Here is a 23960-nt window from a genome sequence, read left to right as displayed (position 1 = left end):
GGGCTCAGGACAGCTATGGACAGGTCCAACACAGAGTCATAAGCTTATTTAAAACACTGTGAGATTTTATTGTACTTTTTTGGTGTAACTCAATGTGAGGTTCTCAAGCTTGAAGTTTGTAGATGACTGTGGCTTGGAGAAGCCCAAGGTCAGATAGGCTTGACTTAGAGGAAAGGGACAGGTCTGTTTGGATGCCCTCAAGTACTCTGTGCTTGACATGCACCCTGCCAAGTCTGTTTTTGAATTTGAAGAGAGTTTTCTCTCCTCCATACCTTCCTCCTCCTCTCCATTCTTTCCTAACCCCAGTCCCTCATCCCATCTCTTGTTGCCAAACATCTGCCCAATAGGATCAGTCAGATGGCACCCATGGCAGGGCTCTTTAAAAGACAGAGTCTCATGTATCCCAGGCTGGACTTGAACTCTGTATGTAGCCGATAGTGACTTGGATGCCTGAGTCTCCTGTGTCCACCGCCTGAATACTGGGATTGTGGGTATGTGCCCCCATGCCCCATTTATGCAGTGGTGAGGATAGAATCCAACTCCTGGAGCGTGCTGGGTAAGCACTCTCTCACCTGAGCTATATCCTGGTTCCTGGCAGTAGTGTTCTTTAGTGAATTTCTCAACTATAGCTTTTGAAGAGGCCTACAAAAAAAGTTCTTTATATAATTTGTCCAAGATGCTGGGCATAGACCCCAGCCAGTGCCTAGATGTGCTAGGCAAATACTTTTCCTATGAACTACACTCTAACCCACTACATTGAGGTCAGCCTTCTACTGAAGTGCCATGGGTACCGGTGCAGCTTCTGCCCTACTATGTAGGGACCCAACTCAGAAAGACTCAGAAAGGGCTACAAGCTATATTTCCACTCCACCCCAGGAAGTCTCCTCTAACACTCCACGTGATCAGCTAAGCTGGACCCTTATCTACCCAGCAGCTGATGGTGTATTGGCAGCCTCTATGGGTCATCATCCCAGGAGGCAACCTGCCTTCTCACCTGGAAGTAGCCGCAGGGCATGGAGAATCACACCACCTTTTGCCTCAGCAATCAGCTGGCCACTAGGAGCACAGCCTGTGTCCAGCCTGTCCCACCTAGCCTTCTTCTACAGGGTTCCAGAAGTGGATTGAAGTCCTAGCAGGAACATGAGCGAGGACACGGTCCCTGAGGCGGCCTCGCCGCCACCCTCTCAAGGACAGCACTACTTTGACCGGTTCTCTGAAGATGACCCTGAATACTTGCGCCTTCGCAACCGCGCGGCTGACCTGAGGCAGGACTTCAACCTGATGGAGCAGAAGAAGCGGGTCACCATGATCCTGCAGAGCCCCGTGAGTGGGCAGGGCAGGGAGGGCTGATTTCCTAGGGACCTGAAAGACCAGTGGCTCCTCTTCCCTCATTCAGGGTCTTGGAAGTTTAGGCTTGCTGAACAAGATGGGCCTGGCCATGTGGGTGTCTGATTGCCTCCCTAACCACTGGTCAAGGGGAGGCCTGGGGGTGTGCATAAATTCTGGTTCAAAAAGTGGTGGAGGTAAGACCCCTGCCCCAGTTTCTGATGGCACATTTGAGATTCGGTTTCCAGTTCTCCTTTCCTGCAACAGGCAACAGATAAGACTGTATAAACTAAAGGATGGGTCATAAGGGGGCTGGCCTAGGGTACCCTTCGCTGAGGAGCGTGGAGTATGCTGTTCACTGCAGCACGTAGTGTCTGAATGTCCAGCTGGGCTTGAGGAAGGGAGTTAAGGGGAACAATGGGACAGGAGCCAGCCTGACCTAGAGTCTGCAGACCTGGCTGGATTGGCTTCAGAGCTCACTCCCCGGGCAGGCAGTACACTCAAGAGATGGGTGACTGAGCAGGTAAGAGTGCTGCTGACCTCTGGACAGGGAAGAAGAGCAGGGGAGGGAGGGAGGACTGGGGGATGGCGCCTGGGGCTCTGTAGGATGCAGGCTGGGAAGCCCAGGAAGGAAGCTGACTTCTCCAGGGCCTTTTGGAACAGGGCACCCCATAGTCCGTGGGCAGTTTTCACCAGGAGCACACACACTGCTCAGAGGAGTGGGAAGGAATGAGCCGGGTCTCTGTGACACTGTGACAAGGGCCTGGAGGAAGCCAGCAGGTTCTTAAAGGCCTTGGCGTTGAGGCAGCCGCCAGACACGCAGAGAGTCGCAGGAGGGGTGCGGAGTGGAGCAGCTCCAGCCGTGGCTAGTGGGTGAGGCAGGCTATGGGGACCACGAAGGAGCCTTGCTTTCCAGAGGATCCTCAGTGTCATAGAGCTCCCTGTTCCTCCCATGTTTCCTCCCACCACCTGGCCAGCAAGATAAGAAGTTCACACTGTAGCGAGCTGAACACAGAGCTTAGTGCATGCCGCACACCACAGTGGGAGTCGCTACAAAAGTCCCCCAGTCCTTCTCCATCTCCTCCCTCACCCTTAAGAATACAGAGAAACTGAGGCATGTGAGAAGAGCCCTGGATGTGCTAATGGGGAGGGAGGTGGCATACTTTCTCATCCAGTTAATTCTATCTAAAGTGAAGTCCTGCCATGCCTGGTATGGCCTTGGCCATCACTCATATAGAAGGGAGCTGGAATCTAGACTACCTCCAAAGAAAATGGGGGCCCAGGTCCACCCCCACAGTCTCCTTAACAACCTATACAACAATCTGAGGAGGTACCTGAGGGCCTAGTGAACCTACCTCTGGAGAACCTTCAGGGTCCTTAGCCCTTTCTGAAGAGCTGGAAGACCAGACCCCTGGAGACTTGCAGGAGTTGTCCTCCTGTGAGGAACTACAGGAGGGGAGTGGGTGGAGATCATCCCCTGTGGGGAGCTCAGGGACCAGCCCCTCAGGGCTTGCTCTGCTCTCAGCTCCTAGGGATCTGCAGGGTCCTCAGTCCTGCCGTGAGGAGCTGGGCACCAATCCCCAGGGGTCTGTGGGGCCTCAACCTCTTGTGAGGACCTGCTGGGCCCCTTAGCTCTCCGTGAGGACTGGGTACCAACCCCTTGGCCTGCTACAGTCTTTCAGGGAGGAGCTGGAAGGTCTCATCCAGGAACAGATGAAGAAGGGCAACAATTCCTCCAACATCTGGGCGCTACGACAGATCGCGGACTTCATGGCCAGCACCTCCCACGCAGTCTTCCCAGCTTCTTCCATGAGTATGTGGGTGTCTGGGTGTCTGCCAGGAGCAGAGGAGGAGGGATGAGGTAGGGAAGGGAGGAGGAAGCACCAGAAGCAGCTCGGTTGCTAGGCAATGGCCAAGCTGCAGTTGCATTAGCAGGCCTGGGCAGAGAGATGCCTGGCTCTGCTTCTGATGTTGCTGTGAATTAAAGACCCACAGGAGAATTGCCTGTGATGCCAGGAATGGGAAGGATGGAGGTGACTTCAGGGGACCAGAAGAGATGAGTGGAGCCAGGAGGCCAGCCAGGATGGTGGCTATTGAGCAGTGAGAGGAGCTATGACTATGTGTGGGCTTCCTTCCTGGAATATGCAGCTCTGCCCACAGCCTCAAAGCTGCCCTCACTCCATATGACTCCGATGTATAGCGGGATGGCTGGAGCTAAGGAAAACATTAGAGAAAGAGAAGCCAAAACCCACTCCACTGTGTTCTGAGAACTCCAAAATCACTGTCAGCAATATTTTGATGTATCTTTCCAACTTTTTTCTTTTAATATGGATAGCTTATTGAATATAATCATATTACACATATAATTGTAATGGCATATTTTTTTGCCTCATAAATATGGTTCTGCAATATAATTTTTGTGGTTGCATGCCATTGAATCAATTGCTCCCTGTTAGACATTTAGATTGTGTTCAGCTTTTTGCTATTATGAACTGCAATGTGGTAAACATCCTGGTAAATTATTTGATGCACCACTGTCTTTTAAAGATAAATTATAATGAGGAAACGCTGAAATAGCTGAACTGTCCTCCAAAGATAAATTGTAGGAATTGCTAGAGGAATTTAAATATGTGCTTGAAGACATATTTAAATTGCATATGCGTGATGCAGATTGTGTCCCTTGGCCATCCCGAGAAAGAGCCAGCCTTGCTTGGAACAGAGTGTGGTGGGCGCCACCTTCCTCGGCCTCTTCTCAGACTGTTACTTACCATTTCCTTTCCCCTGAGACGAGCTGTACCTAGAACCTCAACTGTTTTTTGTTTTTTTTTTAAACAATGGAATGTTTATTTTCATACTTTGCCAATTTTCCTCTCACTATATAAGTTTTCTAATCTTTATAAATTAATGCTCCTTCCCTCTGACATGTCGAATGTATTAGTTGTTTTTGTTTTCAGTTCCTCCTTTGCCTTTCCACTCTATTCACAGCATTTCTCATATTGTAGATTATTTTCTTACAGAACAGTCCTCTGTTGTCTTCCTTTGTGTCTTCTCCCCTTGGCCACGGGCCTAGACAGCAGGACAAAGGACTGTAGTTAGTCACCCATTTATCTCAACCTTGAAAAATTATTTTCGAGAATTGACTTAGAATCTTCAGAAGCAAGGTATGTTTTCTGCTGGGTCTATAATGTCTACCAGGAGAGCTTACTAGTTATTTCTATACAGTCTGGCTGTGCCTTAAGCTCATCCAGGAAATAATATATAACTTCATTGTCATAATGAATCTTTACTCAAATTTTTTCTTGAATGTGTACACACATATTCTCTTGGGTTTTAAGAACATGTTATTTAATTTTTCATTCATGTCTGTGTGTGTGTGTGTGTACTAACGTACGTACATATGTACGCATGTATGTACGTATGAATGTGTACATAGTGTGAGTACAGAGGTCAGAAGACCACCCACGGGAGCTGGTTCTCTCCTCCCACCGTGTAAGGCCCTTGGTGGCAAGCACTTTTACCCCTGAGCCGTCTAACTGGCCTTGCGTTTCGTATATAGAAAATCAAGTCATCTGCAAACATTGTTATTTTGCCTCCATCTGTTAGCATTTTGCCCTTGGGCTTGTTTCTTCTAGTTTACTGGTTTTATTCCCTCGGGCTTTAGAATGTTTAGTAATTTAGAGAATGGTCACCCTTGTCTTGCATCTGACTTTAATGGAGGAATTCTTTAACCACAAAGTTTGCGATCATTGTTCTTTATCATGTTGAGAAAATGTCTTTTACTTCTAGCTCATCATAGCTCTTTCTCAGAAATAGATTTTAAGTTTTATAAAATGCATTTGGGGCATTGATTCCTTTTTTCCCCCTTGAACAATTGTCACAATGAGTTATAGTGATAGATCTCTGAATATTGGGCTCTTTTGAAATACATGAAACAAATCTGGTCTCTGGTGTGTGTGTGTGTTCGCGCGCGCACGAGTGAGTGTGTGTGTGTGTGTGTGTGTGTGTGTGTGTGTGTGTGTGTGCGTGCATGTACGTGTGTGTACAGGCACACAAGTTCACATGTAAGCACACATGCATGTGAAGACCAGAGCTCAACCTTAGGGTTTGATCCTTGGGAGTAGCTCACTACATCTTTTGAGGAAAGGTCTCTCAGTGGCCTGTTCTCTCACTTGTCTGGAACTTTCTAAGTCAGCTAGGCTGGCTGTCCAGGTGCTCCCCCTATTCTACCTCCCCAGTGCTGGGATTAAAAATGTGTCCCAACATACTTGACTTATTTTTTTTTTAAACACGGGTTCCAGTGATAAGCAGAGGTCTCCCTGTTTGCGTGGCAACTGCTTAACTAACTAAGCCATCATCTTGGCCCTGATTCCTTCTTCATTGTTTTAAAAAATCCTCTTCTGAGTTTTATTGTTAGAATCTGTGTACACATATTCTCATGTGAGGTTGAGCATTCAGTCATGACTTTATAACAGGAACCGGGGAGACTCCAGCTCTCTCCTTGCCCTGATGGTGTTTAAACAAGGCAGGATCATCGCGCTTGAAGGTTTGCAGCTCACTTGCAAAGTCATCCAGATCTGGAACATTTTTTGAGATTCTTGACATTTGCCCCCATCGGTTTTATCTGGAGTTTTAAATTTTTATTTTGCTGCTGTGTCATTAAATTTTGGTCATATGTTTGATATGAAATTATCTATTTCAATGGATTCTCTTTAAAACCAAGTGACTTACAGTATTCTCCTTATTGTTGGGCTTTTGAGATGGCACCCGGCTGGCTTCTGCTGCTGTGTGTTCTCAGTTTGCCTTATTGAGTAACTCATGTTTGTTTATTCATAGGTCTTATACACTAATTCTTGGAGTTACTTATTGGTCTTAAATTTTTTCCTGATTACTAATTTCTTTTCTAGCCACAAGAATCAAACCCAGAGCTCTGTACAGTCTAGACAAGCACTGCACCACCAAGCTATGCCTAGCCTTTTGTGGGAGGAGATGGGAAGCAGAGTCTAGTCACATAGTTCTGACTGGCCAAGAACTTTCAATCCTCTTGCGTCACCTCACAAGTGCTGGGGTTAGAGGTGGATATTACCACACCTGGCACGTTACCACACCTGGCCCACTTTGGTTTCGTACTTCCTATTTTCCAGAAGGGTTCTGTCCTGGTTTCCTTTCTCTTGCTGTGATAAACACCACAACCTAAAGCACTGGAGAGGAAAGGCTTTATTTGGCTTCCATGTCAGTTCATCATCGATGGAAGTCAGGCACAAACTCAAGCAGGACAGAAACCCAGAAGCATGAACTGAAGCAGAGGCCATGGAGGGGTGCTGCTTACTGGCTTGCTCCTCATGGCTTGCTCAGCCTGCTTTCTTGAACAACCCAAGACAACCAGCCCAGGGGTGGCCCCACCCACAATGAGCTGGGCCCTCCCACATCAATTATAAGCAAGAAAATGTGCCCACAGACTTGCCTGTAGGCCAGTCTGATGGACACAATTCCCCAGATAAGAGTCCCTCTTCCTAGATGTGTCTAGATTTGTATCTGACAGACCAGAGCTGACCAGAACCTTTTCTATAGATGGTTTTGTCCTTTGTGTTTTTTCTACGATAAAATGAATTTGGTATATTTTCATATTTAGCTCAGTGCTGGAGACACTTGGGGCTGTGAACCTCTGAGCATCATTTGGCTTCATGCAATGGACACTTTGCAGCTGCTGCTTTGGTCCTGTTTATGTTTGATAGTTCTGGCGCTGAACCGTGGCTGCCCACATGCCAAGCACATACTGAGCAGCAGCCCCAGTTGACCTGGCTTTTATTCCATGAGCTGTCTTTTCTCATTGCTGAGCAGTTGAATGCATGATCTTCTATAGATCTGTTATGTCAGGCTTCATTGCATTAGAAAACATGTCCTGCTTAAGTTCCCTGTCAAGGATTTAGTGAGAGCTTTTTGCAATCTAATATAATTATTTTTAAATGATCTATGGTTAAGGACAAGCTCCAGGACACTCTACTTAATCTAGATTTCCATTTTTATTAGATTTTGTCACAAGTGAAGGTTGAGCCGTCCATTTCATTACGGTTCATCTCTCTTAGGATATATTTTACTTCGTGTTTTGTTCTCATTGGGGTCTCATTGGGTAGCCCAGGCTGGCCTTGATTCTCCTACCTCAACATCCTGAGTACTGGAATTGCAGAAGTGTGCCCCCATACCCAACCAGTCTTGACAAAATAACACTCAGAGTATAAACATCCACTGTCACTATTACTTCACTGTATAACCTTACTCCATATAAAATGACCTGAAGATGGCTGTCTTTGCCCAAGAAAAGATTATTTTTCCCAACTTCCGGTTTGATAATAATATGACCTTTAAAATTTTTATTTAACCAGTCTATTTTTTAAAAGAAAATGTGATGTGTGTTCGTGTGTGTGTGTGTGTGTGTGTGTGTGTGTGTGTGTGTACATGTATACACCTGACATGGGTGCTGGGAACTGAGCTCGAGTCCCTACAGGAGCAGTGTGCGCTCAGCAGTGAGCTCTCCAGCCACTTAACTCATGCGCCTCCCTCTGCTGCCCTGAAGCTCACAGGCAGTGACTATCATGGTTAAGGCGATAGACTGGCCATCGGCTCCTACATCTGGGGTGCTCTGGGGACAAGATTTCTAACACACACACACACACACACACACACACACACACACACACACACACACACGGACCCATTTCCAAATCTCTCAGCCTTTCCCCCAAATTCCTAGAAAAAAGTAACATATGACCCTGTGGCTGCTGCCCTAACAGAAACGTGCGCTACCAGCACTGAAGCGCTCTAGCCGGCCTCGGCTGGGGTCTACACCGCAGCCCTCTAGCCGGCCTCGGCTGGGGTCTACACCGCAGTTCTCTAGCTAGCCTCGGCTGGGGTCTACACCACAGTTCTCTAGCCGGCCTCGGCTGGGGTCTACACCGCAGCTCTCTAGCCAGCCTCGGCTGGGGTCTACACCGCAGCGCTCTAGCCGGCCTCGGCTGGGGTCTACACCGCAGTGCTCTAGCCGGCCTCGGCTGGGGTCTACACCGCAGCTCTCTAGCCAGCCTCGGCTGGGGTGTACACCGCAGTTCTCTAGCTGGCCTTGGCTGGGGTCTGTGGCCCTCAAATATGACTTGGGGGGTGGAGGGAGATGAGGAACTTTCTTCCTGGCTGATGTGGCTTTCTATGTGCCCTGTTTCCAGGCCACAGAATATGTTCTATCACAGGGTCACTCAAGACACGGTGACAGCCTTCTGAGCAGCGCTTCTCCCGTAAAGTTAACGCTCATCTGCATACATTCCCATTCAGAAACCTTTTCCTACATTTACCCAATGCCCTGGTTTAGGGCTTATGCAACCTTGAAATTCCAAGAACACTTTGTTCCCGGCTTTGAGCCTTGATGTGGCTTTGGGGTTTTTGTTTGTTTTGTTTTTTGTTGTTTTGTTGTTGTTTGCTTGTTTCTTTGTTTCCTTGAGACAGAGTCTCAAGTAGCCCAAGCTGATCCTAAACTTGCTCTGTAGCCAGGACAACCTTGAACTTCTCCTGCCTCCACCTCCTAAGTGAATGCGGAGATTACAGATATGTATCACCATATTTTACGTAGTGCTAGGGATCAAACCTAGATGTGTGCACACCAAGCAAGTGCTGTACCACCCGAGTTACATCCCCAGCTCTTGGTCTGGCTCTCCTCCAGAAGCAACACCAGTTTCACTCGGCTGAGCTGAGTGAAGCCACACATGGCCACTTTATAACCTTTCTTCCTGTAGGTGTGAGTTGAGGGCTGGTTGATCCTCTGGCAGGGAGTGTTTTGTGCTCAGTGGTGGCATCAGTCAGTGAGATCTAGAGGGGCATGGGGCAAGCTGGCTGGTAGGGACTCCCGTCCTCAGGGAGATGTGCTGTCCCCTCCCATCCCTGCAGACTTCTCCATGATGACGCCCATCAATGACCTCCACACTGCTGACTCCCTGAACCTGGCCAAGGGGGAGAGGCTTATGCGGTGCAAGATCAGCAGTGTCTACCGCCTCCTGGACCTCTATGGCTGGGCGCAGCTCAGCGACACCTATGTCACGGTGAGGAGCATGTGCCCTGTGCCCAGCCCCCAGTTCCCAAACTCCTATGCCCACAAAACCTGAGAGGAAGACTCCTGGCCCTCAGCGTGGCCGAACACTGTTAGTGGGCCTTGGTTAAAATCTGCTCGCCTTTTCCAAGATTGCTAACCACTATGATGAACAGAATAAAGGACCTGCCCAGTGGATACCCCTTTGGATTCCTGTATCCAGGGCTCTTCCTAATTTTTGTGAGATTCCTCTGGAAGCTCCATTTCCACAGCTCAGATAAAGACCAAACCTCTTCATCTCTCAGTGGAGGAGGGTTCACTGGAGAAAGCCCTGGTGCCGTGAGTTCAGGGAGACAGGGATTTAAAGAGTGTTTCCTCCTTCTCTCTGCTTGGCCCTGCGTTTCCTATCTGTCTTCCCAGATGAGAGTGAGCAAGGAGCAGGACCACTTCCTGATCAGCCCCAAGGGGGTTTCCTGCAGTGAGGTCACGGCATCTAGCCTGGTAAGTATAGGCCTGCATCTCAGGGCTGAGCCTTACTAAGGTGACAGTACCCGTGGACCCTGGAGGAACAGGTTCATCTCCAGTCAGAGCCTACTGTCCCGGTCTTTGTGGAACTCACACTCTCCCTGGGCAGAGACGATGCATGCACACAGTGGGTACCTCGGGCATGATGTGATCAGGGTGTAGACAGCAAACACAGGGGGTGCCTCGGGCATGATGTGATCAGGGTGTAGACAGCAAACACAGGGGGTGCCTCGGGCATGATGTGATCAGGGTGTAGACAGCAAACACAGGGGGTGCCTCGGGCATGATGTGATCAGGGTGCAGACAGCAAACACAGGGGAACGGGGGAGGGGATGGGAGGTGACCTGGAGTCCTGGGTAGATTCCTGCTTTGAGGTTAGACCATGTGCTATGAGGAAAGCTTCCTTGAATGGGAACACATTGGAGCAGGAGAACAAGAGACTTCAAGTCTGGATCAGCCTTTTGACTCTGGAGGTGGAGGCAAGACAATCTGTGTCCTTTCTTGGATTGCCCTGAGAGGTGTGGATGGAGACCAGCAGACGTCAGGACAAATGCTCGGTTCTCTGTCTGTGATCTGTGAAAGAAATTCTGGGCTTGCATGCTTAGTGGGCCTATAATCAGCTGGGCTGGAAGCTGGGATGGAGGATGAGGAGCTGGGGGTCGAGGAGCAGTGTCCCGGAGACAGAGGCAGTTGGCATTTGGCTGCGGTAGGTTCAGAAGGGGTCTGACCCCAAGATGCAGACTTGAGGGGGATCACAAGCAGAAGGTGGTCTGGGGTGTAGACAGACTCGTAGGGGTCACCAGCAGGCTGAGGTGGCCTGGGGTATGGATAGACCATGGGTGACTGTGTATGGATGTGCAGCTCATACCCTCCACAGGGGAATGTGGTTGGTAAGGAAGAAAGCCTCACTCCCTGCATAACAGTTGGCTTCTTTTACAAATTTGCTCAGCAGCAGAGGCCAAGCCAAGCCTGTGCCTCCCAGGCAGTCCTCAGAGTTCGTGCTTTCTCATCTAGACAGAGGCGCTGGAGGACTGCTTGCTAGCCTATTAGGTTGTGGAGATTCCTGAATGAGACAAGTCACAGGTCCAACAACGAGATAAGGTATACATGAGCCAGAGAGGGGCCTTCCCAGAGTGGGGCGTCTGACTTGGCCGCTTTGAGGAACTGGGGAGTCAGACAGAGCACAAGCCCTTGTTTTAAGCAGGAGCATGAGCTGGGGGAGCTGCCGTCACACCCAGCCAGTGTGAGGCCACTCCAAAGCTAGGTTCATTTTGTAAAACTCACTCCATGAAGAGGTTTGCAGCAGGGGTCTGTTGGATGCCGGTCCTATGCAGCTAAGCACACAATGCCGATAGTGTGCCCATCCCCACACCAAGATGGCACTGTCCTTTGGTCTCCCTTTTGTCTGTGGGTTTTTGGGGATGGAGTGAGAGGCCATTTGTGGAACCACCTTGTGTGCTAAACTTGGGATGTTATAGGTGCTTCTGTTTTGAGGGCCAAAGTGACAGTGATTTCTTTTTTCTCTTTTGGTTTTTCAAGACAAGGTTTGCATAGCCCTAGATGTCCTGGAACTATTGCTGTAGACCAGGCTGGCCTAGAACTCACAGAGACCCACCTGCCTCTCCCTTTTGAGTGCTGGGATTAAAGGTGAACACAACCACTGCATAGCATTTTTTTTTTTTAAAGAAACTAAAATCTAACTTGTTAGTGTGAAAGGTATAATTGTAGTCAAATGAGCTGGGCTGCAGAGTGCCTGGGGACTAGATTGTATGCCCATTAAAGTGTTAAGACAGCAGTTCTCAACCTGTGGGTCATGACTCAGATATCCTTCATATCAGATATTTACATTACAACTCACAACGGAAGCAAAATTACAATTATAAAGTAGCAACTAAATAATTTTATGGTTGGGGGTCACCACACTATGAGGAACTTTATTAAAGGTTGCAGCATTAGGAAGGTTGAGAACCACTGTGTTAGGAGGACCTTGCCTCAGAGCTTGGGTTTGTGTTGAGTGATTTGGGTCTTTGAGGGGTGGGCCTTGCAGTGTGCTGGGAGAGTTGGTCGGGGGTACTTTGAGGATGAAACATCCTACCATGTCTACTCAGGAGGTCACTTGTCTGATCAGTCACAGAAAGCCTTCCCTGATGTTGGTGCTTTGTGAATCCATTTGTTAAGTAGGAACCCCACAGCCAGCCACAAGCATTGTTCACTGTGCGTGTGTGTGTGTGTGTGTGTGTGTGTGTGTGTGTGTGTTTGTGTGTATGTGTGTGTGACTCTGTGTATGTGTGCGTGCATGTATGTGCTCTTTCTCCCACCAGCACTCACTGTGTGTTCTCTGTGTGTCTCTGTCTTTCTGTTTCTCTCTTGTTTGCTCGCTCCCTCTCTCACTCACCCCCACTCCTCTCCCCACTCCATTCTCTCTTGATGTCTCCTTTACACACATACTGTATGTAATGCTTTTTAGCCAAGCCACCTGCTAGTCTTGTGGAGTGACTTCTTTCCATTGGTCCCTTAGAATACTTCCCTTTACTGTGAGTGGTGAAAGGTGTTCAGTATATCATTCTCTTTACCTTTGTTTATGTTAAGATGTTTCAACAGTGAGATGGCTCAGCTTAGACGTGATGTCCTCTGGGAAGGTTTCTGCTGGCATCTAAGAATCCCCTCAGCTGCTACTAGAGGATTCTATCACTGACTGTCCTCTAGCTCATTCCTCAGCATGGGGTTGTGGGCCATAGCCTAGACATCATGTGGGGAAATGCTAAGCGTGCTGAGTCCTCTCTGTAGATTCTATTTTGACAGCTCCTGAAGTAACGCATAATAAAGTCTGAGAAACTGCCCCACCACTTTCCCTGCAGAATCATCACCACCTGTCACCTCTTAAGACTCACTGCAGGCAGGATTCCATGTTGCTGTCCCCCAATACCAAGGCCAGCCATTACTCCTGTGTGTACCCCTAGACATGGGCAGGGGACGCCCTGGGTCCATGTGTGGAAGAAGACAGGAGCCTGGCTGCCTGCTGCTGAGTCCGTTCTCTTCCTCACTGCCCAGATCAAGGTGAACATTCTGGGAGAGGTGGTGGAGAAGGGCAGCAGCTGCTTCCCCGTGGACACCACAGGCTTCAGTCTGCACTCAGCCATCTATGCCGCCAGACCTGACGTGCGCTGTGCCATCCACCTGCACACCCCTGCCACAGCCGCGGTAAGGAAGGCCTCCCAGCCCCCTGAGCTCCACCCAGTGCCAGACTCCCTGTGGCAGCCAGCCCAGAGCACCTGTTTCTCCCTGAGGAGATATCCTCTGGGATTTAGCAATGTCATCATTTAAAAATTCTGCAAAGCGGGCAGAGAGATGGCTCAGTGGTTAAGAGCACTGTCTGCTCTTCCAGAGGACTTTGGTTCCGTTCTCAGCACCCACATGACCACTCACAACCATCTGCAGCCCTAGTGCCACGGAATTTGACACCCTCTGTTCTGGTCTTTGTAGGCACTGTAAACATGTGATGTACAGACAGACATGAAGGCAAAACGCCCATACACACAAAATAAAAAATAAGATAATGTTAAAAAATAAAGATTCTGGAAAGATCTGGAACTCAGGCCAAGAGAGTGAATTTTCAGTGTAGGGCTCTATTCCAGCCTTCCTTTCACTTACCAAGGGCTTGGTGAGAGGTGAAGGCAAGGAATGCACATTTTACAGACTCTCCCACTCTGCCGTAGCCATGAGTGTCTACCCAAGGCAATGTTGTTGGGCTTCATGCTGGCCTGTCCCCACATGACCCACATGACCCCCTCTCTTCAGATGAGAGACCTTGGCACAGGACAATAAGCTGGTGGAAACTGAGTCTGCAGACTTTTTCTTAGTTCAGGGCAGCTGAGGTCTGGGGAAGGGTCCAGTAAACCTAGGGGAGAGTAGAGGAAGCAATCACAGGGATCCATGTGCACAAAGAACACTGCAGTATCACTGGGAGAAATGGCAGACACTGGGCATTGCCTTGACCATCATCCTTTCCTGCTGACACCAGACCACATACCTGTAGGGCAGAGCACACAGCACCAGCCTGTTGGTTTCTAAGGGAAACACAGGGCATAGACCTCCCACAATCGGGACCAAGACTCAATGGTGTATGTATGCAGTCTTGGGCTGATTTGGGGCAGTGGAGCAAGATAGTAATGCCCTTCTGCACCTCACCATGCTATTTGCTTTTAATGAGAGATGGAACAGGAGACTGTATGTGTTTGCTTTTCTGGTGCTTTGATAACACACCATGGCCAGAATCAGCAGGGCGGAGAGGGTTTGTTTCATCTTACAACATGTAATCCATCATGCAGGGAAGTCAGGCAGGAACCCATAGTAGGAACCTGGAGGCAAGAACTGGTGCAGAGGCTATGGAGGAGCTCTGCTTACTGTCTTGCTCCACATGGTTGCCCAGCCTGTTTTATAGCGTCCAGGGCCACCAACCCAGGGGTGGCACCACCCACAGTGAGCCGGGCCCTCCTATATCAATCATCCGTCAAGAAATGGCCCACAGGCTTGCCCGAAAGCCAAATGGTAGGAGAATTTTCTCAACTGATGTTCCTTCTGCTAAAATGGCTCCAGCTTGTGTTGAGTTGACACAAACCTAGCGAGCACAGGAACCAACCCACGTTTTAGCCCTGGATCCTTGCATTCATACTGCCCCAGGGCCATACTATGGGGGGAAACATTTCCACCACTCCCACCTTCTCCCAGAGTCACAGACAAGAACAGAGCTGGGGCTGGGCAGCAGGGGCCTCCTCAGGTGTGCTTGCCCAGAAGTCCTTGGAGCTGTTGGAGTGATGAGCGAGTGATAGAAGCCCTTAGAGCCCTCACTGTGAAAGTGGGCCTGGGTAGAGCATAGTCTTCCTCCTATGACCATCTCACACTCCCTGGCCCCCGAGCAGAGCTGGCCTGCTGTGCTCTAAGGAGAGAGGGCCAGTGCACCCTGGGGCCTGGGCTGCAGGTGCCAGGCAACTATTGTTTCCCTGTAGGTGTCAGCTATGAAGTGTGGCCTCCTGCCTGTCTCCCATAATGCCCTGCTGGTGGGAGACATGGCCTACTATGACTTCAATGGGGAAATGGAGCAGGAAGCAGATCGAATCAACTTGCAGAAGTGCCTTGGACCTACCTGCAAGGTTTGTTTCTGGGAGGGTGTTGGAGTGGTAAGGCTAATGTCATGGGACTGGGGAGATGGCTCAGAGGGTAAAGAGTGTTCTGTACAAGGACCCGAGTTCTACCCCTGGTACCTACGTAAAAAGCTGGGTATGGCAGTTATGTACCTGTAACCCCAGTGCTGGCAGGTGGATCCCTGGGCTTGTGTGGCCAATCAATGTGATTGACTCGTGAGCTCTAGATTTAATGAAACACCGTGTCTCAAAACAATCAGGTGGAGAAGAACTGTGGAAGATGCCCAATATTCACCTCTGGCTCATACATACAGAGAGAGAGAGAGAGAGAGAGAGAGAGAGAGAGAGAGAGAGAGAGAGAGAGAGCGAGCATTAACATCCCCAAAGCAACATGTACTCACTGGAGAATATTTGTTTTGTAGATAATTTTTAAGATTTATTTGTGCGTATACAATGCATGTGGAGGCCAGAAGGGGGCGTCAGATCCCCTGGAGCTGGAGTTACAGGTGTTTGTGAGCAGCCTGATACAAGCGCTCAGAATCGAACTTGGGTCCTCTGCAAGAGCAGGAAGCACCATTAACCACTGCGCTGTCTCTCCAGCCTCCAAGTTTTATAGACGATTTTTTATTTTAGAAAGAAAATAATTTTTTAAAGCCATGTCTCCCACATTGCTCTGGGATGCTAGTGTGTTCTCTAAGGCTGTTTACGTAGACTTACAAACTGCAACCAGGAAATCAGTTCCCCTTCCCCTTAGCAACGCACACCAAATGCCTTTCTGGGTCTGTTTCCTCCGTCACTCGGATTGTTAAATCATACCTCACTGTATGAATAGCTTAACTTACCTGAGTAGTCCTCTGTGGTTGGACCTTACAGGGAATGCTTTCCACCCCTCCCTGCCCAGGTTCCTCTTAATAGAAACAACACCCAGGAGAAAATCCTTCCAGATAATCCTCTGGGTTTGTGGAGGCTCCCCTTCGACATTTCCAGGGACATACTTTATAAGTCTGACTTCATATTGCCTGATTGCTTCCCACAAAGATTATCCCTTCTGCCTGCTTCGCTTCCTTATGTCTAATATATGGGCTGTTTCTCTATAGTCCCCCCAAAGCTGGGTGCTATATTAATTCATTAATATTGACTGTATTCATTCATTAGTTACCAGGGGATAGAGGAGAGCAGGAGTGCATTGTTGCCTGGCTTAAGTGGAAACCACGGCCTTCCGCTTGCACAGAGTTGAGGTGCTGTCTCGGACTGGAAAGGGGCTTTGAAACAGGGTCTGAGTGGGCAGCCACTTTAATTCTCCTGAGTCCCTGCCTCCCCATTTCTACCTTGCGGGGGGGCCTGCTACTCTCCCCCAGCAGCCCCAGAGTCTCCTCAGCAGTGTGTGGGCTGTGGAAATCTAAGAGAGGATGTTCCTGGTGTTTCTGTTTATGAACTTGAGCCCTGAGCTCTTTCTAAGTCTCTGGTATTTGAGAGGAAAGAACTCCAGCCACTCTTAGCAAGAGAGGATGAGATGCTCTGAGCCCTCTGCAGGGACGGACTGAATGCATAGATCTCTGTCTCAACTCCTACATGGGCTTCGCCTGGCTTTCAAGCTGCTGAGGGTAAAACCAACCATGAATAGTTCTTTCAGAGAAGGAAGGAGAACTTGACCCTTGGGGAGTCTTGATCTAAACATGTTTCTGGTCTCTTCACTCCCTTACTCACTGCCCCTGCCAGATCAGGAACTGTTTCACGGCTGGGAACCCCGGGTTCTAGCCCAGAATCTGCCTCGGTTAGCCAGGAGACTTTCTGCTTCTCCAATTCCTCTTTTGAAAAACTGACTTGAAGTGAACTGTAGACACTGGAGCCAGGTCCGTGGAGCGAAACCCCAAGGTCCAGCGAGATGACCTATGGCTGTCTGTTCCTGCAGAGCCTCCTCTCAGAGTATCATCCTCTTGGATTTGACCAAAGCTGACTAAGTCATGGGGCAGAAGGCTACTTTTGAGGTTGGAGTCCTATACTGAGCATCAAATGATTTTGCTTACTTAACACTCACTCTGCCTTTTCAGACTTCTGAGTTCTCTAAGGCCCCAAACGGAAGCGTTGCCCCTGAAAGTTACTTGAGCTGCACAGAATCAGTTTCAAATGCCCTTTCTGTTTCCTGGAGTTGGGTGCCCAGGGCTCAGACTGCACTTAGATTAGCAGTGGAGTTCCTGATTACAGAGGAAGAGCAGGGAGTTGGGGAAGGGGCTTCATGGGTAGGAGTCGATCTTGGTAAGATGAACGTCTCTTAGGAGTGAAGCTTTTTATTTTTTTAAAGTTGATTTTATTATATATTTTTATTTATTCATTTAGTTTGTGTGCATGGGGTATTGGGGTGGGGGTGGGGTAGTTTAAACCACCACAGCTCACGTGAAATCCAGAGGACAATCTGCAGGAGTCTATTCTCTCTTTCCACCACGTGGATCCCAGGTATTGAACCAAGGTTTTCAGACTTGATGACTAATGTCTTTTCCCACTGAGCCATCTTGCTGGCCCCGAAGGGGAGTTCCAAAGGCTTGACCTTAATGGGCTCTTTCCTCCTCCACAGATCCTGGTGCTGAGAAACCATGGCATGGTCGCCCTGGGTGACACCGTGGAGGAGGCTTTCTATAAGGTCTTCCACCTACAGGCTGCGTGTGAGGTGCAGGTACGTAAGGCGCTCTGGGAAGTAGCCTCAGGAGCTGGCTTTGATGGGGTGCCTGGGAACTGGAGTCCCTGCTAGCTGTCAGGTGGGGTCCTGTGAGCCTAACTCCCTGAAACCGCCAGTCAACACTTTCCTTAACTCCCACAGTTTCCTGCTTACAGTGGGATCCACGTCCTGGAAAAGTCATCACACCATCTCACTGGTACTACTCATATCTAGGGCACCTGAGGCCAGGATGGGGAAACCATCACAAGACACACAAAAGCCCTATCACACCTGTGTCACCCAGTGTGGCTGTTACTCCAGGCTGTACTGGGGGACACAGACAAAGGTTGCTCTTGTTTTGCCAGGGATTGGAATGGAATGTGGGTGGCTGTACATAGGCCAGGAGTGTGGTCAGGCATGGAAAGAGGAGTGGACAGAGAGCCAGTCAGTGTTGTCATAGCAACCAGAACAGCCAAGATACCCCCAAGGGTATTCAGGGAGCCAGCTCATCTCCCAGTCCCCTCACTGGAAAGGGACAGCTAGGTGGGAGGCGTCAGTGACCACAGAGCCCCCAGAGCAGCAGGGACGCTGGTACAGGCAGCTCTATGGTGCAGGTCAGCACACAAGAGTGTGCACTCTGTGGTATACAGGTTGGTGGGGTTGGGAGTGGGGCTCACCCAGCCCTGGATAGACTCATGACCTTAGCTCCATCATCTCCAGCCCTGGCTGTGCATCCTTGGGGCAGAGATGTGCCCTCTGGAGGCCTGTTTTCTTCATGTTGGCATGAGTCAAAGTTTGCTGGGAGGAATAACTCTCCAGGCTAGGAGAGCTGGTGACATTGCTTAGCTGACAGACGCAGAGGCTGCAGTTCCACGACAAGCCAGCTCTCTGCCTTGTCCCACCTGGCCCGGCAGAGCAGCACCGAAGGAAGAGCACTGCCTTTCCCCATGTCACTTGGGGAAAGGAGAGATCAGCACAGCACTATGGGGGTGCCGGGGCCCTGTGGTGCCCTTCCAGTGGGCTTTAGGGCAGTGTTGCAGAGGTGACTGTAAATCCAGAGATGAATAAATGTTACAGGGAATGGAGTGAGAATCCCAGGAAACAGCAATGGTCACAATTAGAGACTGTGGGACCCTGGATCCAGGTCATGTCTCTGGTGTGTTGCCTTCTCCCTCAACTAAGAAGGCTGCCCCATGCTCAGGCCACTGACTGAAATCAGAACTGGCAGAACCTCTGCTCTCAAGGGAAGACTCTATCTTTCCTCACACCGGACTGTAAAGGGATCCCTACCACACCTTTTCAGAGGCTCCTGTGAGAGCATAGCACACTGGAAAAGCTCTTCTCTGCAAAGATATCCCAGCCTTCTGTACAGCTGGAGAGAGCTGCTGCTGTGTCCCCTGTAGATCCACAGTGAAGAGGCCTCTCCCAGGTTCAGACCCACAAGTGACCCCTGGGCAGTTTAACCTTCTGACCTGTGGCCATAGGGCAGAGCTGTTAGTTAGTTTTGGCCCCTAACAGCCTCCTAGCTGCTGTCACTTTCTGCCCAGGACTGGCTCGATGTGCCTTCGCCCACTTACATCCCTCTGGCAACTAACCGAGGAAGCTCCAGTGATTCTTTGTCAGTTTCAAGGATGGAGAGGCTTCTAGAGGAAGGGATAAGCTAGAAGACGTGGGAGAGCAAAAGGAAAGGATGGGGCACCCGTGAGGGCAGAAGCCCCGGCCTGCAGCTATGGCCAGGACTGCACTCAGGCAGCCAGCTCTGGAGCTCTGTGTCCACCGTGGGCCCTGCTTCCTCCCTCGGTGACCTTGGTGGACAGGTGAACGTGACTGTGGACATGTCTGTGGCCCAAGCCCAAGCTCCTGCTCAGCTCTCCTGGGCCCAATGTTCTCTTCGCCTATCCGTTTGGAGTTCTGGAAAAGTGGGTCATTGCTCGCTGAGAGGCAGTTCCCTGCTCGCTGAGGAGAGGCAGATGGGAAGCACAGGCAGTTCTTCTCCATCTGCTACCCATCGCCATGGAAACTGCTGGAGGAAGAGATGGAAGGAGGCGGCTGGGGCAAGATTGTGGGTGCTCTCTCCCTCGTTCCTCCTCCATTAACAGCCAGTCCCGGGGAGGCTGCCTCTCATCCTCTGTTAACTTAGCAACAGCATCCATGTGGTGCTCCTGAGGCTGCAGAACATTCTAAATACTTACCACATTGCCTTAAATGAGGTAGCTAGGGCATTGCCATTTTCACTAGACAGAGGTGGGAGCTGAAGCACAAATATGGTAAGTAGCTGTCCAAAGGCACACGGTGAGAAGGTGATGTAACACACCCAGACCCTCCCTTCTCTCCAGGGCAGCAGGGGACAGTGGGGACAGTTAAAGACATGCAGACATCTATCTTGAGTAATAAGGCACTGGAAAGTGTTGTGGCGCCCTCCTCTCCCAGGGTGACGGGGCTCACCTCAGGGAGTCTGATGAGCTCACCTTCAAGAAATAGCGTGAGGTCATCTGTTGGTGCAGGGGAACACCAGGTCCTCAAGGTGCTGCCTAGATGCGTGGAGCTCATGTGCATGCATTTGTCAGTAAACTAAATGGACGCTTTTATCTTTGGTGAAAACAAACGCCAGCAAAACCATAACCCAGACTCCCAACCCGTCCTGAAACATCAGACACTGCGGGTTAGGTCATCGGAGTGGCAGCTCCCGGAAGTGAGCTTGTGTGGGGACAGTCTTCTCGGATGTGAGCGTGTTAACACACTGCTGTAGTGACATGGGCTTAGATGTCCCTCTCCCTCCCTGAAAGCCAAACCTGGCAAAGAACCTCTGGATGACAGGGATGCAGGGCTCAGTAGACTGTACCACTAGCTAAGCATGAGACTGGGAAGGACAGAGGCTGGTCAAATGCACGCGTGCTTTTAAGATTATTCTAAATTGCCTGCTCTGTACACATAGCTCTGTCCTGATAGTTAAGTATGCTGCCCGAAGCCACTTGCACTGCGCCCCCCCCCATGGAGCTCTGACAGTGGGGGGAGTCGTCGACACTGCAGCACACCTGGCTGTGCCATGCTGACATTGGACCTGGTGAATGACCACCCCAGCACGGGGATATGGACGTACATCTTGGATAACAAGACTGTAGAAAATTCTTCTGGCTTCTTTCTATGCCAGGAGCATTCTTGACAAAGGTCATTGGCCTAAGAGTCCCCTCCCCTTATTCCTTTCAAGTGTCGAGACAGAGACAGAGAGAGAGACCACAGAGAGACAAGAGAGAGAGAGAGAGAGAGAGAGAGAGAGAGAGAGAGAGAGAGAGAGAGAGAGAGAGAGAGAGATCTTATGTTTCACACGGTCTTGGTTTACTTTCCATTGCTGTGATAAAACATTGTGACCAAAAGCAACTTGGGAAGAAAAAGGTTTATTTCATCTTACAACTCTCAGGTCACACACTGCATCATCCAGGAACTCAAGCCAGGATCCTGGAGGCAGGAGCTGATGCAGGGGTCATGGAGGGGTGCTGATGACTGGCTTGCTTCCCATGGCTGGCTCAGCCTGCTTTCTTGGAGCACCCAGGACCACCCGCCTAAGGGTACCACTGCCCACAGTGGGCTGGGCCCTCCACATCAATCATTAATCAAGAAAATGCTCCACAGACTTAGCCCAATCTAACTGAGGCATTTTCAAAACTGGGATCCCCTCTCCACAAACGACTCTGGCTTATATCACATTGACTTAGAGCTGACCAGCACTCACACATAAGGAAAAACAAATAGAACACGATGATGACACTGTCACTCATGTTTAACAAGTACTTATGGCCGTTTGCTTCAGATATTTTCCTCTTGAAGAAAACATATTACAGACAATGATTGAAGATCCAGATTGACAATGATAGCAGACACCTTTAATCCCAGGTCTTGGCAGGTAGAGGCAGGAAACACAGGTGTTCAGGGCCAGCCTAGACTACAGAGCAAGTTCAGGGCCAGCCTGGACTACATGAGACCTTGTCTATAAAACAATGAATAGTTCCCCTTGGAGCCCTTTCCAGGATCATCTTCCCCAGAAATAATTACAATTCTGCAGTGCATCCTAGGCATGCCTTTCCTCTTCGGAGGCATTATGTCCTAGATACAGATTACTTCTCTGGAGTACTATATCCTAGGTACCATTTATGGTAGTAGGTGTGCTATATCCCAGATACCAATTCAGTCCTCTGTGTTGTTTCATTCCTGGGGTTTAACACTTGTTATTTCTTTCCCTCTGGGTTCTCTAAGAACTAAACCTAAAGAGGAATTACTAATACTTTGCTCCATGACAATGAGTGCATGACCAACAAGTGTCCAGATATTTCCCTCAAGTTCCCTAGGCCTTTCTGGATCCTGAATTCTCCTCTGTGGCCTACTGCCCCCTGTGCATACCACAGCCATTTTAAGGGCTTCATACACCTCTGACTAAGTGCTCTGATCTCTCTTCAGGTGTCGGCTCTGTCCAGCGCTGGAGGAACTGAGAACCTCATCCTCCTGGAGCAAGAGAAACACAGGCCGCATGAGGTGGGCTCTGTGCAGTGGGCAGGCAGCACCTTTGGGCCCATGCAGAAGAGCCGGCTGGGAGAGCATGAGTTCGAAGCCCTCATGAGGATGCTAGACAACTTAGTGAGTTTTCTGGTGTAGTCCTTCAGACCACTCCCTGGAGGCCGAGCCCACAGGACCGGGCAGCTCAAAACACTAGGGACATGCAAGAGCTGCCTCTGTCATGGTTCAGTTGGTGAAGGCCTTGAGTTTGTGTTCACTTGAGTAATAGTCTTCTCCATTGCTCGCCATGCCTCCCTCTGCTAAGTGCTGAGACATCCTCACGTCTGTCTGTGTTCTTCATGGGAAGTAGCAGTTCAGTCAAGTCTGAGTGCCTCTCCTCATATCCACAGCCCATCACCATCATCATCATCAATATCCATTAGCCCATGCCTCCTCTGGAGTGGATCCTGCTCCATCCCTAATGTCACAGTGTTTCTACAGAAAGCCCATCACATAGCCAGCTTCCTTATTCCAAGCAGTAACTTTACATTATTTTGTTGCAGTGAATGAAAGAGACAGCCCATAAAAATCAAATGGATGGTTCCTTAAAGGGTACAAGACAGCATCCCCCTTCTAGGAGCTAATGACTGGGTTGATAATACAGAAACTCAGAGGAGAGACTTCAGGCACAAGAGGAAGGGGTAGAGTGGGGAGCTGGGACTGTTCAGAGAGGTGAGGAATGAAACCCATTTCAGGACATTCCTGTTCGACTCACCTTCCTCACCCTCAAGGTCACTTGACTTTATCATGTCAAGGTCATTGCAATAATTAATACTCTTCCTCCTGTCATTCCCTCCAAGTCATTTCTCATCCTGTTGCCAGGCTGACCACGAGGCAGGCTTTATAATGATGAAGCGTGCATTTGGTGATGAGATGGGGATTCCTGGCAACATCTGTGTGCTGAATCATTGCCCCTAAACGAAGCACCAGGACTGTGGGTGGCTTCCTACAGGAATCCTTCCAAAGCTTTGAGAAGCAGAAGATTCCATTTAAAGTTTCAGAGAAGAGAGAAAGGAGGGTTCTAATGCAATCAGATAGATTTCACTATGGAATGTTGGGGAAAGGTGCTGTGAATGACTGAGGAGCTTCACCCAGCTCTATTTTGACATTATTTTAAAATTAATGTTTAAGGTTAGCATTCAAAGTGACGCGTTTCCTCATGGTGTCGTCATACTTATGCATCATTGTGTTCTCATTTCTCCCACCTCCCTGCTGTCCCCACCTATTGCCCCTCTAATTGTTCCTCTTCCTTCCCTCAGTCCCCACCTCTGCTTCCCTGTGACATACATGCATTACTCTGTGTACCTCCTCCTCACTATGATCCCCTTTCCAGTTCTATGACCGGCAAACACATGCACACACAAATATACACAAGGACACACATCTATCTATAATTTTAAATCTAAGTTATTTTTATCTTCATGTAGCTACTTTGAAAACATTGGATACTGAGTGGATGGCTTGGTATGGAATGAGTGTCTGGTATGGCATAATGTTAGACCCCAGCACTGCAAAAGTATTATTATTATTATTATTATTATTATTATTATTATTATTATTATTGTAGTAGAAAGCAATACTACTTACAAATTCATCAAAATCATTAGCATTAAGCAGGACTCATTTTTGTGTGTGTGTGTGTGTGTGTGTGTGTGTGTGTGTGTGTGTGTGTGCTGGAGATTAAACTCAGGGTTTCACA

The 23960-nt window shown here is 49.3% G+C and overlaps 1 protein-coding gene across 1 annotated transcript in view; it reads left to right on the top strand.

The window, feature by feature from the left end:
- Positions 1–1115: 1115 nt before the first annotated feature.
- The window catches only part of Add2 (adducin 2), a 36996-nt gene continuing 14151 nt past the window's right edge, over positions 1116–23960 (top strand). Inside the window, exons 1-8 of the mRNA XM_059256776.1 lie at positions 1116–1323; positions 3001–3139; positions 9256–9407; positions 9815–9895; positions 12971–13120; positions 14926–15069; positions 17633–17731; positions 22166–22342. Of these exons, the coding sequence (XP_059112759.1) occupies positions 1141–1323; positions 3001–3139; positions 9256–9407; positions 9815–9895; positions 12971–13120; positions 14926–15069; positions 17633–17731; positions 22166–22342 (1125 nt within the window). The 5' untranslated portion in view covers positions 1116–1140. The remainder of the gene's footprint in view (positions 1324–3000; positions 3140–9255; positions 9408–9814; positions 9896–12970; positions 13121–14925; positions 15070–17632; positions 17732–22165; positions 22343–23960) is intronic.

The sequence above is a fragment of the Peromyscus eremicus genome, chromosome 3 (genome assembly GCF_949786415.1).
Source record: "Peromyscus eremicus chromosome 3, PerEre_H2_v1, whole genome shotgun sequence".
Taxonomy (NCBI): Eukaryota; Metazoa; Chordata; class Mammalia; order Rodentia; family Cricetidae; genus Peromyscus; species Peromyscus eremicus.
Note: the sequence above shows the minus strand (reverse complement) of the source record. Positions and strands in the feature narration are given on the sequence as shown.